Raw genomic sequence first — 14,958 nt, forward strand, 5'->3', positions numbered from 1 at the left:
AGTATTTAGACTGCTAGAATTTGTATGCCATCACTTATAAAATTTGTCACTTTTTAGTTGTCTGCCAGTATGTGATGTAATTGACTGGGATTCTTTCATTTGGCTGTTTCTCTTCAGTTCTTACCTGTACTTCATGATCTTCCATCCTCTCCTCCTTACTAGGATATAGAGAATTCCGGTTAGTACATCATCCCCTAAGGGATGTCTGTGTCTGAACCATGTGTTATTCTGTACCTGTTGGCTTTCCCCCAGCCCTTAGTTTAAAACTCCTCTCCAACCTTTTTAATTTTACATGCCAGCAGTCTGGTTCTATTTTGGTTTAGGTGGAGCCTATCCTTCCTGTATAGGCTCCTCCTTTCCCAAAAGGTTTCCTAGTTCCTAATAAAGCTAAACCCCTCCTCCCTACACCATCATCTCATCTGTGCATTGAGACCCTGCAGTTCTCCCTGTCTAACTGGCCCTGCACGGGGAGCTGGGATCATTTCAGAGAATTCTACCATGGAAGTTCTGGACTTCAATTTCCAGTAGCCTAAATTTGACTTCCAGGACCTCTCTCCTATCTTTCCCTAGGTCATCTGTATGTATCACAACCACCAACTTCTCCCCAGCACTACACATAAGCCTGTCTAGATGGCTTGAAAAATCCATAGCCTTTGCACCCAGCAGTGAATTCACCATGTGGTTCTCTTCATCATCACAAACACAGCTCTCTGTATTTCTAATGATTAAATCCTCCATTACTATTACCTGTCTTTTCCTAGTAACTGGGATTCCCTCCCATGAAGAAGTATTCTCAGTGCAAGAGGATACCATGACATCATCTGGAAGGAGGGTCCCAAATATGTAATTGTTTCCCTCCACTCCAGTTTTATGTTCTCCTTCCCCAAGAGTTTCATCTTCCTCAACAGCATAGAAGCTATCCAACTGCTCTGCTGTGTCAATCTTCCCACCAACTGTTTCTTTATGTTCTTCCCTCCCTGTTCCTTAATTTGGAGCTGGTTGGGAAGCGTTTGATTTCTGGGTGGTTGTTTTTAAGACATATATGTTATTTGTAAGGATGATTGTGTCCTGGTTTTATTTTCTGTGCAAGAAATACTTAACAAGCTGGTCCAATTCTTTCAGCCTCTACTTTCTCTTTGTCAGTGGTAAACTGGCATTCTCATTAAGTGTTTATTTGCAAAGTTCTGGATCAAGGAAATTTTTTTTCTGATTTTCATGGAACAGGAGGATGGATACTCTTCCTCAATCTGTTGCAGGTCCCTTATTGCCAGAGGTCAAACTTTTGTCCCTCCCCATTCCCTTCTTAATTTGGGAAAAAATTGTACAATCTTTAAGGAGATCCAGATGAGTGACCTTCACACTGTGTGGTCCTTGGCAAAAAAATCTGCTTATCCTCATATGCCTACTTCTTTTTAGTGTCTTTGTTTTCCATCTGCCATTTTCTAATCCTGACATTTAAGTGATTAAAATAGTACAGTCCATTTTTTGCACTTTTGAACATGTGTACTATTTTTTCCCTAAAATGTAGCTGCAGTACGTATCCACGTATTGTGTTAGGTAGATGAATTAAGTGATATATATGTTTACCTAAAGTAGCTGAAAATAAACATTTGCTATATTTTTGGCAATAAATCATTAATTTGACTATGTGCTTTTTCTCCTCACAGATACACAGTCAGATTAATGATATACCTTCTGTTCTTCAACTCCTTACTTACAGTAATCAGTTGTGGAGACCCAGGTGTACCAGCTAATGGCTTGAGATATGGTGATGATTATGTTGTTGGACAAAATGTTACCTATATATGCCAACCCGGCTATACAATGGAATTGAACAGCTCCATAATTCGCACCTGTACTACCAACGGCACATGGAGTGGAACAATACCAACTTGTAAAGGTATCACAATGATTTTGGGTATCAGAACATTTTTGTGTGTGGCATTTGTACCTATTGTGTACTGTAACATGTTAGTCAAACTAAGTAAACATTCATCATTATAACCAAAGACCTAACATGTCTGGACATGTTAATATTTATTTTGTCTATAGGGTAAATTGAGTTGAGGGGCTTTAAAAATTGTTGTCTTATCATTTGTGTCTTTTATTTTGTTTCAAAAATTTAAAGTGTTAGCAGTGTTGGGGTGGAGATCTTAGTGGGGCTCCAGGAGCCTCTCACTAAGTTTCTGCTTGAGAGAGTTCAGGTGACTTCCCTTCTTTTAATGGAGTGTGCCTTTTTTCTGCATAATGTTAATCTACCGGATATGATATATTTCAGCAGTGTCTTTTGTGAACCGAGATGGTATTGGAATTTCTAATTGTCTAGATTGCAGTAAATGATTTTTTTCCCATGGCTGGATAGCACTGGACTGTCTTGTCCTTCCCACCAGGATCTTTGGCCTACCCCTCCCTTCTTTAGGGTACAGAAGTTCAACACTCTCCAGTAATATTAATATACTCAGCATTTTTTTAACAGCAAAGTCTATTTCCAGCAGATGCCCTAATGTACATTTGTTTGGCATCTGATGTTGCCTTCTTCCTATGTAACTTAGAAAAACAAAAGAATAAATCCCCTGATCCTTCACACTTCCTCTCTGCTAGCACATGCATCCCTCATTTACAGGTATTACAGGGACGTTCTTGCTGTAGCCTGTAGTTAAAAAATGGGCAGCTTATAACTGAATTTTATTGTAATACACCATCAAAAAACTATTCTAGTGATGTCATCAAAACTGCTATTTTCAAAGTAACCTACAACCTTTTCCTTGCTATATTTAAGGGCATCTTCTCCAGGCTCATTCTCCTTGATGTTTCTGTTACCCTTGACATAGTGAGTCTCCCCCTCCATCTTAAGGTCCTTTCTTCCATAGACTTGTGGGACTCTTCCTTCTCTTCCTTCTTCTCCTACCTAGCCAATTGTGTCTGCAACCAGGAGTTGGCAAGTGGTTCTTTTTCCTTCCCACTTTTCTAGAGGTATCTTCTAGGAATATTTGATAAATCCTCCCTTTTCTCTGTCTATGCTTCCCCTTGGTTGGGCTCATCTCTCTCATGTCTTCAAATTGAAGACTCTCAGATCTGCATCTCCATCCCTATTCTCTCTTTCTTCCATGTATGCCCTACCAAGCCTTGTCACCTCCTCCCAACTATATCAGTGTTGTAGGGTGCATTTTTTTTTTCAGTTCTGCTCCCAGTGTTTTGAATGCAGTTCATTCTCAAGTGCTCCAAATTTTTTACTGTTCAAGAAAATGCTCTTCTTCTGTTTACTTTTCATTACTAACCATCATCAAATACTACTGTTTTTGCATACAAAAATGATTACACAAGGAATTCTCTCTTTCTCCCTGCATATACTGCCTATTACCATAGACCCCAGGCACTGTAATCAGAGTTATTATATATTAAATCTTAGGTGTATGTATCAATAATTCTGTTTTTTGTATACTGTTTCTTTAAATGAAAGTTTAAGTTTATCAGTCTGCTAGGGAACACAATAGTCAGGCAATGCAAGATGGATTCTCTTACATATTCTGCTTTTATGTTGCCTCTCTTCGCTTTTTCCATCAAATGTTATATTTATCTTAGAGTAAGGTTCAGCCTTGGGCTCCCTCAGGCCCGCTGGAGAGGTCTGAGTAAGGGGTTTCAATTTTGGCTGGACCCCTAAGGAGAAATTCTGGCTGGGGCAGAATCAGAGGCATCAGTCAGAACCTCACTCTTACTCTGTGTTTGGCCAGCTCTGTTTCTGACCATTCAGAGGGAATCCAAGTCCTATAAATATTATAGTTTATTTTGAATATGTAATCAAAAGGAATGTATCATATATAACAATTTATTTGGAATATTTAGTAGCTATTCGTAACTGATAGGAGGATTTGGTACAATTTAGATACAATAAGTAGACAATGAACTGCTCAGAGTATGCAAATATTATTTTCCAGCTGCCACTGAAATAATAGATGTGTATATGATTCTCCAGCATTGGTCTCTGCAAGAGAAGGATGTGTGTGTTCATTCACAAGTAAATGTCAGTCAGGCATTGTACTTTTCAGTAAAACTGTCTTAAATCCACTTATTTTTTTAATACCAATTTCAGCTGAAATCCCAAGCACAATCCACTGCAGATATACATTATTAATGGTTCAATCTCTGCTGTTATTGTTGATAGAACCTTGACAGGATAGTGTTCACTTTTATTCATTTATTCCTTCATTTTAAGGCTGCAGTCATTTACTTATTCTTTCCTGATCCTGCTTCCCCTATATTGCCAAAAGACATTCTGCAGCCCATTGTCTGCGTCAACTCAATTACATATGCGCTATTCCCCTCCTGTCTGCAGTTTCTGGAGGTAGTTCAAAGCTGAAGCACAGCCAGTGCTAACCACACCCCCTTCTCCTGTTTGCTCCCAGATATTCTGCCTCTGTGGCAGCAAATAAATGGTGGTTCACTCACTCCCATCCTTTTTCTTTTAGATTTGTTATTTTTAACCATTTTGGGGGCAGTTAAAGCATTTTCATTTGCTTTCAAGTCTCCTCACCTCCTCCTAGTGTGGGATCTGAGCAGCACAGTGGTCACAGCCACCCTGAGCCTCCACTGCAGCATCTCCCTGCCGAGCTCCTCCGCCCCCTTTCAGGCATGCAGAGCAGCTGTGCAAGCAACGGATAAAATCCAAATAGTACTCTAAATGTGAAGTACCTTTCTCAGGCCAAGCAGAAAGTAAAAAATGCCCAATCTGCCCCCAAACACCCACTCCTATCTCTGCTAGGACATGGAGCTCTGAGCGGACAGGAATATTGGTGCCTTCCCTCCAGTTAGTTTTGATTCCACCATAGAAAAACCCCACTAGGAGAGCGAGAGCAGAATTAGGAGGGAGGTTGGAGGACAAGGAGACTTTCCCTCAGCTGACCCAGAAGGTAAGTCCGCATAAAGAAGCATAAAGATGAGACTCTTTCTGGTCTATTGGTTCCCTCTCTCTCTCCCTCCCCCCCCCCAAGTGGAAAGAAGCAGGGCACCTACACAACTCTTCTGCTGCACACCGTGAACCAGAGGATTCTTGTGATCCTCTGAGTTAAGTTCTTCAAAACCCAGAGACTCTGGGTCCCCCAAAAGCAAAAGCAAGTGTTTCCTTCGTAAGGCTGCTTTTTTTCACTGAAAAAGTAGGGTGAAAATCGGGCTAAATTCCTTCTCCTTTGTCTTCTCCCACTGAGGGAGTGTTTGCTGGGGTTTATCTCCCTCACAGGCTATGCCTGCAGTGTAAGCTAGGGGTGTGCTTCATATCAGTGGCAGATTAGCCACTGGGAAACCTGCCCATGGGCCCCAGCCAAATGGAGGGCCCTGGAAAAATTGATGCCCCTGCGTGCTGACCCACTCTGCCTGGCGCTGCTGCTGGGGAGTGGGATTGGGGTGTGGGGGCTTGCCCCACTCTGCCTGTGTGCCTGGCACTCCTGCCGGGGATCAGGGTCAGGGCATGGGGGTTTCTGCCTCCCTGCCTAGCACTCCTGCCCCCGCACCCTGCCCCTGTTCCCCCCCGATAGGAGAGCTGGGTGGGCGTAAGAATCCCTTGTGCCCTGATCTTACTCCCTGGAAGGAGCGTCAGGTGAGGACAGATTGGACTGCAGGCAGAAGGGATGGGGAGGGCCCCAACTTGCTCTGGCCCAGGGCCCCACAAAACTGTAATCTGCCTCTGACACATACTCAAGCTAGCATGCGTATAAGCAGCAGTGTAGCTCAGTAACATGGGTAGCAGCTGCAGAGGCACAGCTGAGCCCCGTTGAGAAGCAGCCCACCTGAAATCAGAGGGCATGTACTCAGCATAACTCAGCTGTGCCTCCACTGCCGCTACCCATGCTACTGAGCTACACTGCTGTTTATACTTGCCAGTGCTCAATGAGAGCTAGCACGCATATATGTACATAAGCAGGGGAATCACACCCCTGGCTCACAATGTAGACAGAGTGCTCCCCACCCCGCAGAATGTCCAGGAATGCAAAGAAGCCTGTGCCCCCTGTGCAGCCCTGCCTCAGCCTGCAGCCTAATGGAAATTGTGTCTGTCTGGCTTTCAACCAAAGACCCTCACTGTGCCAGAGAACGGGGCTCAGATTTGAGGCAGCATCAGAATGGGAATTTTGCCTTCTGATCATCAAACATAAACCCTTGATCTGCCTGGGAAAGGGGCTCTCTCTCCACCCCTCCCACAATCTGAATCCACATTAAAGCCTTGAGCACTTCAGGAAGTCCGCGACCAGTAGAGACACACTTAAGGATTCCACTACCAATGGAGCTGCATTTTCATGGGATTACAGAGGCGTAAATGAGAGATTCCTTCCCACCTTCTAAGTGATCTTGCTTTCCTGAATAAACATCCAGGTGATATTAAGTTGCTCCTGCAGCACTTACTTGGGTTCTATCTAGGCTGGGGAGCAGGCAAGCAGCCTTTCAAGCATCCGGGGACAGCTAGCAACTTTTTTCACAATTGAAGCATGTGTAACCGCTATCTCTCGTCAGTTGTGTGGTCCCCAGACCAGGATGAATAGTGTGCTACCTCCATCTTGTAAACAGCCAGGGGGGAACGTACCACACATGCAACAAATAAACAAAACAAAAACAAAAAACCTGCAAACTGTTCCATAATGGCCAGCAAGGAACTTATTAATAAAATATCTTTCCTTTCAAGCATTATTGTGATACACGTTTTCTCTTTCCAATGAGGCAAATGACACCTCATTAAACCAAATGTTAAACTAAAATATTTAGGTAGGTAGGTAGGTAGGTAGGTAGGTAGAAACAAAGAAAATCCATAAATTTGGGGAGCCTAAGTTTGGTGCAGCAGACATAGGTCACACCTTCAGAAGCGGATTTCATTCCAAGACCCTTATACCATAGGAGTGATGACACACTGCACAGCAATTTAAAAGCTTCACCTATAACTGTCCAGACCAAACTTTTTTCATACATTTAGTAGGAAAACCTACTTCAAGGTAAACAAGAGGCTCATCTTCTAGGGGCATGATCCTTGCTTGGAGTAAGATGTCTCAGGTCCTGTCTTGGGCAAGCAATTGATGTGATTTGTGACCAGCAATGGATTCTAAATTGGTGGCTGCATGGATGTCATGTTACACCCAGGAACAGTCATTGCTCATTCTAAATGAGCAATTCATCCAGACTTAGAGCTGTTGGGGAAAACATTAGAGAAATTAGTAGCTAAAACGGAAAAGAAGTATCAATCCTTATTATCAAATCCAGCACAGCAATCTACTGGTTAGTACCAACACCAAGGTTATCCAAGAAGGGACTTTACCCTGGCCAGGGGAAGCTTCTGCTCCAGATTTTTTCCAAGGCAGTTTAGATGAATTTTCCTCCAAACCATCAAAATCCTCTGCATGACAAAGACTCTCCCTTATGATCCACCCTTTGCACCCAGAGTCTTAAGTGGCTGTAGTAGTCACAGCAAGACAAAGCTCACAGGCCACAACATGCAGTACCAGAGCCCAGACTCCTGATTTCCAAGCAATCACTTGGATCACTTGATGATTACCTGTTCTGTTCATTTCCTCTGGGGCACCTGGTATTGGCAACAGTCGGAAGACAGGATACTGGGCTAGATGGACCTTTGATCTTACCCAGTATGGCCATTCTTATGTTCTTAAGCATATGGCTTTGCAGTAACATCAGGAAAAAACTCCCTGATTCCCTAGACAAACAGACTTTACCTGGGAGTGGAGATAGACCCTTCAGTGACAAAGATCTAGACAGAAGATCCAGGGCCTGATATCCATGCTGGACAAATGCATGAGGCCAACCACAGCTCAGTGTCTCAAGTCACTGGGCCTTCTGATCTTGCACATAAGGATCTCCCAGTGGTGAAGTCACATGTCAGACCTTTCTTCTGCGGGTATGTGCCAATTCCCTCAAGCTAAAGCAAGACCAGACACTGATTCACAATGAGGTGCTGGATCCCCTAGGGTGATGGAAGGTCTCAGAGAACATCCACAGGAGTCTTCCCATATCCTTTCTAGGGCTGAAGGTTGTTACAACAGACACCAGTTTGAAGGGATGGGGAACACTTCTGGGACCCAGAATAGTGTAGGGTAACTGAAGATCTGAGAAAAGGAACTACCACATCAAGTTCTTTGAACTCAGAGCTGTCAAACTAGTGAGATGGCAGAACTACCTATCGTGCAATCACTTTTTGGGCCAACCAGACAACATGACCATAGTTGCGTACAGGAACAACCAAGGGAGAACAAGGAGCATAGCTCTAAATGCAGAAGCAATGGAGACAATAGAATGAGCAGACAAGACATCACCTTCCCTAAAGGCAATACCCATAAAAGGAAAGCTGAACCAAAAGGCAGACTGGCTCAGTTGACACAAAGTCAACTATTCTGAATGATGCCTGAACCAGGAAATCTTCACTCTGATCTTGCATATGTTTGGTTTCCCCTAACTTGACCTGTTGCTAATTACAGCAATGCAAAATGGCAGAAATTCTTCACCCGAGAAGCAGACCCTAAGTCCATGGGACAGATGCTCTGGCTCAGAGATAGCCGCAAGACCTGCGATATGCATTCCTACCCTTCTCTCTCCTAGGGAAGGTGTTCTGAAAGGTAAGGTGAGAAGGGTGAGAGCCCTAACTCTTTACCAACCAAGAAGACCCTAGTTTTCTGATCTGATAGAACCACCACTTCAGCTTCAGACAAGATCAGACCTCCTTTTTCCAAGGCTCATTCCTCCATCCAGACCTTTAACTGACAGCCTGGCTATTGAAAGAAAAGTGTTAGCCACACTCGGCCTATCTTCCAAAGTATTCAGGACTCTGCTCTCATTCAGGAGAGTTTTTCCACATGAAAAGCATACCTGTCCATATAGACCATGTGCAGTTTGTTGTGCCAAGAGTGCATCGCATATCCAAGGGATCCTGGGATTCCAGCCACTTATGACTTCCTTCAGAAAGATGCAGATAAAGGGCCTTTTGCCCAGCAGGGTAGTTCACCGGGTATCAGCCATAAGTCTTGTACTATTAGTAGGATCCTCGGGCTTCTTGGCAGAACCCACAGGTATCCAGAATTTTCAGAACAATCAGACTGCCCAGACCAGCGGTCGAACCTATCTTTCCTCAGTTGATCCTATCACTGGTGTTGAAAGCTTTAACCACCCATCCCTTTGAGCCTCTGATTTCCTTCACTCTGCCCATGGGCACAGCACCTGACTGTGATGCAGTGGCACACCCCAGGTGGAAGAAGCACACTAAAGACTTATCTCAAGTGTAAAGAATCCACAAGGAAATGGGTCTCCCTGTTCATTTCCTCTCATCCCCAGGTGCCAAGGGCTTAGAGTATCCAAACCATCTATTACTAGATGGATCGGACTATGCATCGCTGAGGCACACAAGGCATCCAACAGCCCTGGTCCTAAAGCAATCAAGGTGCGTTCTGCAAAATCCTTGGCAACCTCATGGGCCGAAAGAGCATATGCCTCCAACACAGAGATCTGCAGAGCAATCACATAGCTATCAGCTAGTGCCTCTACCAGGCACTGTAAAGTAGTCTTTCTGTCTCCGCCATGGCCTTCTTTGGCAGGAAAGTGCTGCAGGCAGTGGTCCAGACATAACATGGCCATTCAAGCAGTTCAAAAGATTGTTTTCCCTATTTCTTATGTTCACTTTTCTGTTCCTCCCTAATCTTGTTCACTGTTTGGTACTTCTCATGCATATCAGAATCGTGGGGGATGCTGGGCTGCAGAATGGAAAATTTTCTTACCCATTAATTTCCTTTCTGTTATCAGGATCTCCCACAATTCTACCCACCCTGGACGGCTTCACAGCAAAGGCTCAACATTCTGTTTGGATAGTTACCAAAAGGCAGAGGCCTACTGCACATAATTAATTAGTTGGCACTGAAGGTAGTGTTACAAATCATTTTCTAAGAGCTATTTTACAGCTTAGAAATGCATCATCTGAGCAAGCAGAAGGAGGTGTGGCTAGCACCACAGTTGCCAACTTTCATGCATTAAATAAGCATCCCAACTTTCACAATAAGCCAAAAATCAAGCTAATCCCACTTCAAAACAAGGCCAAAACAAGCCAATCCTTAAGAACCCCTCTATATGATTAGATCCCCCCATTGTGCAGTCGGGGACTGTGGTGGGCCCACTATGCACCCCTAACTCTCTCCCCCCCTTGCCCCTGCTTGCCCATTGCCCCTGCTTGCTGGGAGCCAATCAAAGAAAAGAAGCTACAAGCCAAACAAGCTACAGGCTGAAAACTAACCAACAAACAACTCACAAGCCAATTAAGCCAAAAACAAGCCCAATTTCTGTGTTTTTTTCCATGGGTTTGGCATATCTGGCTAGCACAGCCTGTGCTGAAGCTTTGAACTGCCTCCAAAAATGGGAGACAGGAAGGGAATAGAACATACATATCAGAATTATGGGAGATGCTCCTAGCAGAAAGGAGATTATCAAGTAAGAAATGTTTTGTTTGTTCCCTTGCTTTTCAGCCAGGAAGCTGGAACATAAAGTCCCTTTTATAGTGACTAGAAATAAAGCTGCTTGGTAAATGGACTATATCCAATTGGTGCAGGGTAAGAATGTTGGTGATTATCCCAAACCCCAGCTTCTTACTGATGCTGTTGCTTGAAAGAAAGAAAGAAAGAAAGAAAGAAAAAGAATTTAAAAGGGTAAAAGCTACCCCTTTTAACCTGAGGGCCTAACCCAAAATTCAGGGTTTAATCGGTGATTCCATTTAGGAGGAGAAATTGGCGATAGAGATTTCTTTTATGCAGTTTTGTTTATTTGCAAAGAATGCACAAACTTCTGTGTCTCTGAATGCAGAAGGAATCAGATAGCAGGAAACAGTTTACTTTTCTCACAACACTAAGAACACTTTTTCGAGCCTGTACCCCAACCAATAAACCTCTCCCCAGATTTCTTCTAAAGTCAGCCACTGTGCTTTCAGCTGCTCCTTCAAGCTGTCTTTTTCATTTTGTTATATGTTTTGCCTTTCCATGAACACACACATGCACACACACATCCTAGAATAATACTCTGCAAAAGCTCCTGGGCAGGGTCACACATTCCTTTTATCTTTGGTGGAGGCCCATTCTTACAATTATGTTAAATGAAGGGTGAGTTCACGCCTACCATCCTCAATGAGGTTTTCACTCAACCCAAAACAATATTTCACCGAGGTCATAACCACTATGAAGAAGGTGGCAAATGCCATCATTTTGGAAGCCATGCTATCACACTTTCTCCTCCAGTCCTATACAGACATGCAAAGGCCCAAGCACCCAGTCTCTAAAAAAAAAAAAAAAACCTAGCCCAATAAAAAAGGGAATCCTAAAGTCACCCCCAAATTCTTGGTCTCCTGCTTGGCTAAAAGGTTATTAAAATAATGATATTTTGCATTTCCACCCAGAGTTCTGGATGATTTAGTTGATATTGGTCCTGCTTTGAGCAGGGGGTTGGACTAGATAACCTTCTGAGGTCTCTTCCATCCCTAATCTTCTATGATTCTATGATTCTCAAAGAATTTAACAAGCATTAATGAATGAAGCCTCAAGCACCCGTGTGATGTATAGAAGAGTGATAATCCCATTATATAGAATTATACTAATGGTGAAATTGATGCACAGAAAAGCCAGATGGCTTCCACAGGTCACACAGCAAGAACCTGGTGCTCCTGACCAGTGTTCCCTTTAATTTTTTTTCTGCATGCAGAATGACAGGCTGACTAAGTTTAAGTTTAAAGCCTTTGAGTGCAGCCCCTTCATCTCCCCCATTCACATGGTCTCTCAACTCTCCTTTTCTAATTTGTCTTCATTCACTGCTGACCACTCTCCCCACTTACTCCCTCTCCCTCCCTTAAGATCAATCCAACTACTCTCACTTATGTAACACACACACCTTCCGAGTGTGGTGTTCTGTCCCAGCTAGTGGCACGAGACCACTTAGAGATTAATGAATCTGCTCTACAGCCTCAGCTGAGAGCCAGTTGGCTTTTAACTCATGTGGTAGAGGCTCATGGACTAAGCTGCAGAGGCCCCATTCAATCCTGACAATCAGGGTCTGTTGGTGTTACCCTTGCTCTCTTTCTCTTTACTCTGTTCTTTCCCACTGGTGCTCTCCTCATTCACTATTTCCCATTTATTCACTCCCTCTCACTCATTCATTCATCTCTTCTTTTGTCTGTCTCTCATTGTGTCTCTCCTCATCCAATTTGCTTTCCCCATTCTCTCTCCCTTTTCATTCACATCCTCCTTCATCTCACCCCCTTTCTCCTTCTCTCTTCATCCCACCCATTCATCCTTCGAAGTCAGTAACTCCTGCAGCCATCCCTTGCCCTCCCCCTTAAAAAAATCAAATAGCACCACTACCTCCCTATCACTTCTTTGTGGAACCCTTTCTGATGCTAATGTTTCTGATACTCTCCTGGGCACTACCAGACCTAAGGTATAGGGTTGGGGGGGAGGGGGGCTGCGTTCTTCTTTCCTGCTCAAACCTAGAGTGAGTGTTGCCTTCAAAATCTCCCCTTGCCACCCTCAGGTATGAGGAGGTGGAAGTCAAGTTGGGATTTTTAAGTCCCTCTCCTACCTGTCAGGAGCAGCAGCACTAGCAGTCTCAGAAGAAGAGGGAATCGCAGAACCCTCTCCCCTCATTAGAAGTTAGATGCATCCTGGTAAATAATTACCCATGAGGCAGACAATTCTCAATGTGCGATACCTACCAAGAGAGAGAGTGTAGCCACACTCCTGAATCTGATTCTTGTGTTTTAAAAACCAGACTATTTCTAAATTGGCTAACAGAAAGAAAGAATTGGATTATGACCACGTGTAAGTGAACATAATTATACTTCAGAATGCCTAACAATCAACAAAAATAATTTTGTCATGAACACTATTAGTATTTTATCAAATATTGTATATTATGTAGACTTACAGTGATTTCCATCTGGCAGGATGCAGCATTCAACTTTGCATTATAAATTCTGGTATCTTGCAAGAATCATCTGTCCCAGAAATGGAGGCAACCAGAAATATTAGCTACAGTGGTGTTGCAAGAATACAGTCAGGAAGATAACATGTCACCACTTGTATTGTCCTCCAAAAAGATTAAATGAAAACAAATGTTTTTTCTTGTAACTGTGTACACCAGGGATATTTACAGCAGCTGTGCCTAATCACTTTGAATGTTATTGCAGCTGTTACCTGCCCAACTCCTCCCCAGATCTCTAATGGAAGGTTGGAAGGAACAAATTATGACTGGGGATTTAGTATTAGCTATGTCTGCTCCGCAGGCTATGAACTATCTTTTCCTGCTGTTTTGACCTGTGTTGGGAATGGAACTTGGAGTGGTGAGGTACCTCAGTGCTTACGTAAGTATTTGTTTGAATCTCATATTTTATCCTAATTATGTTTCCTCGCTCACCTCTCGCTTGTCAGTCACTTTTCAGTCACTTGTCACTTGTTCTTCAGTTGCGCGTCAGGTTTCTTTGGAAAATAAAATCACTTGAACTTTTATTAGTTAGAAGGAGGAATCCCAGACTCTCCAACCTGCTACAAATGTAGGACGTTTTATATGCACATCTTTCCATACCAGAGAAAAATAAGGCTCCTGTGAATTACCATGTCTTGTTTCCTTAGTTACCCATGTGAAAGAGGATTAGTGGGCATCCAACAATAGCATGTTGCTGGGGAAAGGCTTGTGAAAAATTTCAAATGAATGATGGAGTTTCCACATGAACTGTTTCTGTAAAAATTATCGAGCTTCCAAGAATACCAGTTTCTTGTGAGGGAATTAAAGATTTTTTCCCCTGAGAATTTGGGTCTTTACCCACCAAATAACCACTCAGAAGAAACATCAGTGTGCAAAAAGGCTAAAAAAATATATGTAGATCTCTACAAACTATAATCCCAGTGTGGCATATGTTTACTAGAGAGCATAGAGTTTACACCAGAAAGTAGTCATATTGAAGCCAATCAGACTATTCACAGTAGTAAGTACTACGTTCAGTTATTAGTATTTACAGGATCAGGCCCTTACAGAGTCTAAAGCTTTCTCTTAGTAACAATTTTGCAATGGAATCTATGCTGCCGGTTCTATGATGTATTGTGAATTTCCAAATAGTCATAGATTAAGATCCCTGTCTTGCAAACAAATCTCAGTATCGGTATGTGGAGCCTCTCTGCTACCAGTGAGGTTATATCAGAGAATGTGGAGTTCGGGGGCATAAAATATATCATAGCTGATCAGAGCACTGGTCCTATGAAACGCTGTATTCAGCTTCTGAAAACGGCCAATACCTAGTACTGCAGGGAGAGGCCAAAAAACTCACCCAGCATGCATCCAGCCAGTTATTCAGTGCTATGCCATGGACAGAAGAAAATCCTTGCAGGTGATGAGCTCAAAGCCTTAAGACTCTGATGTAGAATATATTATTACTGGAAGATATATATTCTATTTAATAAATGTCTATTAATGTTTGACTTTTATATTTCTGCTTAAACTGCTTTCCATGTTTAATATAATTCTTTTTATTGTAGTTCTGGTTAGCCCCACTAACTTTCTAGTGATCTCACTCCATACCCTAGTTATCAATTGTAGTTAAGTAAGATGAAGTAAGAAGCTGCCACTCCTAAAATCTGTTTCTCTTTGGACAACTTCTTTTGCTCCCTCCAAGAGCATGAAAGATGCTATAAGTAACAGGTGTTATGAGGTTCTGTTGTGCGGGCAGAGGACTGTCATACTCTGCAATTGTTTTCTGCGGGGCACCTTATATGCTGATGTAATATAGGATTAGGGGATAGAGTAGAGCTGTGGATGTGGAAGGTTTTGTAGCTGGCAGAATCACCGGACACACAGTACATCTCCAAGCTGTTCCCTCTGCCTCTCTCATAGGGATTCTAATCAGCCACCAAAGCTAGTTCAACCTTGAGACTGCAGTCAGCACTAGCAAAGATTGGTTCT

At 43.0% G+C, this 14,958-nt stretch overlaps 1 protein-coding gene across 3 annotated transcripts in view; it reads left to right on the forward strand.

Moving 5' to 3' along the window:
- Nucleotides 1–14,958, forward strand: part of CSMD3 (CUB and Sushi multiple domains 3) — a 1,226,382-nt gene that overhangs the window by 1,162,255 nt on the left and 49,169 nt on the right. For all 3 annotated transcript variants that reach the window (XM_038390468.2, XM_038390469.2, XM_038390471.2), the window contains 2 exons: nucleotides 1,721–1,900; nucleotides 13,193–13,366. In XM_038390468.2, coding sequence (XP_038246396.1) covers nucleotides 1,721–1,900; nucleotides 13,193–13,366 — 354 coding nt within the window. The remainder of the gene's footprint in view (nucleotides 1–1,720; nucleotides 1,901–13,192; nucleotides 13,367–14,958) is intronic.

This window comes from Dermochelys coriacea, chromosome 2 (genome assembly GCF_009764565.3).
Source record: "Dermochelys coriacea isolate rDerCor1 chromosome 2, rDerCor1.pri.v4, whole genome shotgun sequence".
Taxonomy (NCBI): Eukaryota; Metazoa; Chordata; order Testudines; family Dermochelyidae; genus Dermochelys; species Dermochelys coriacea.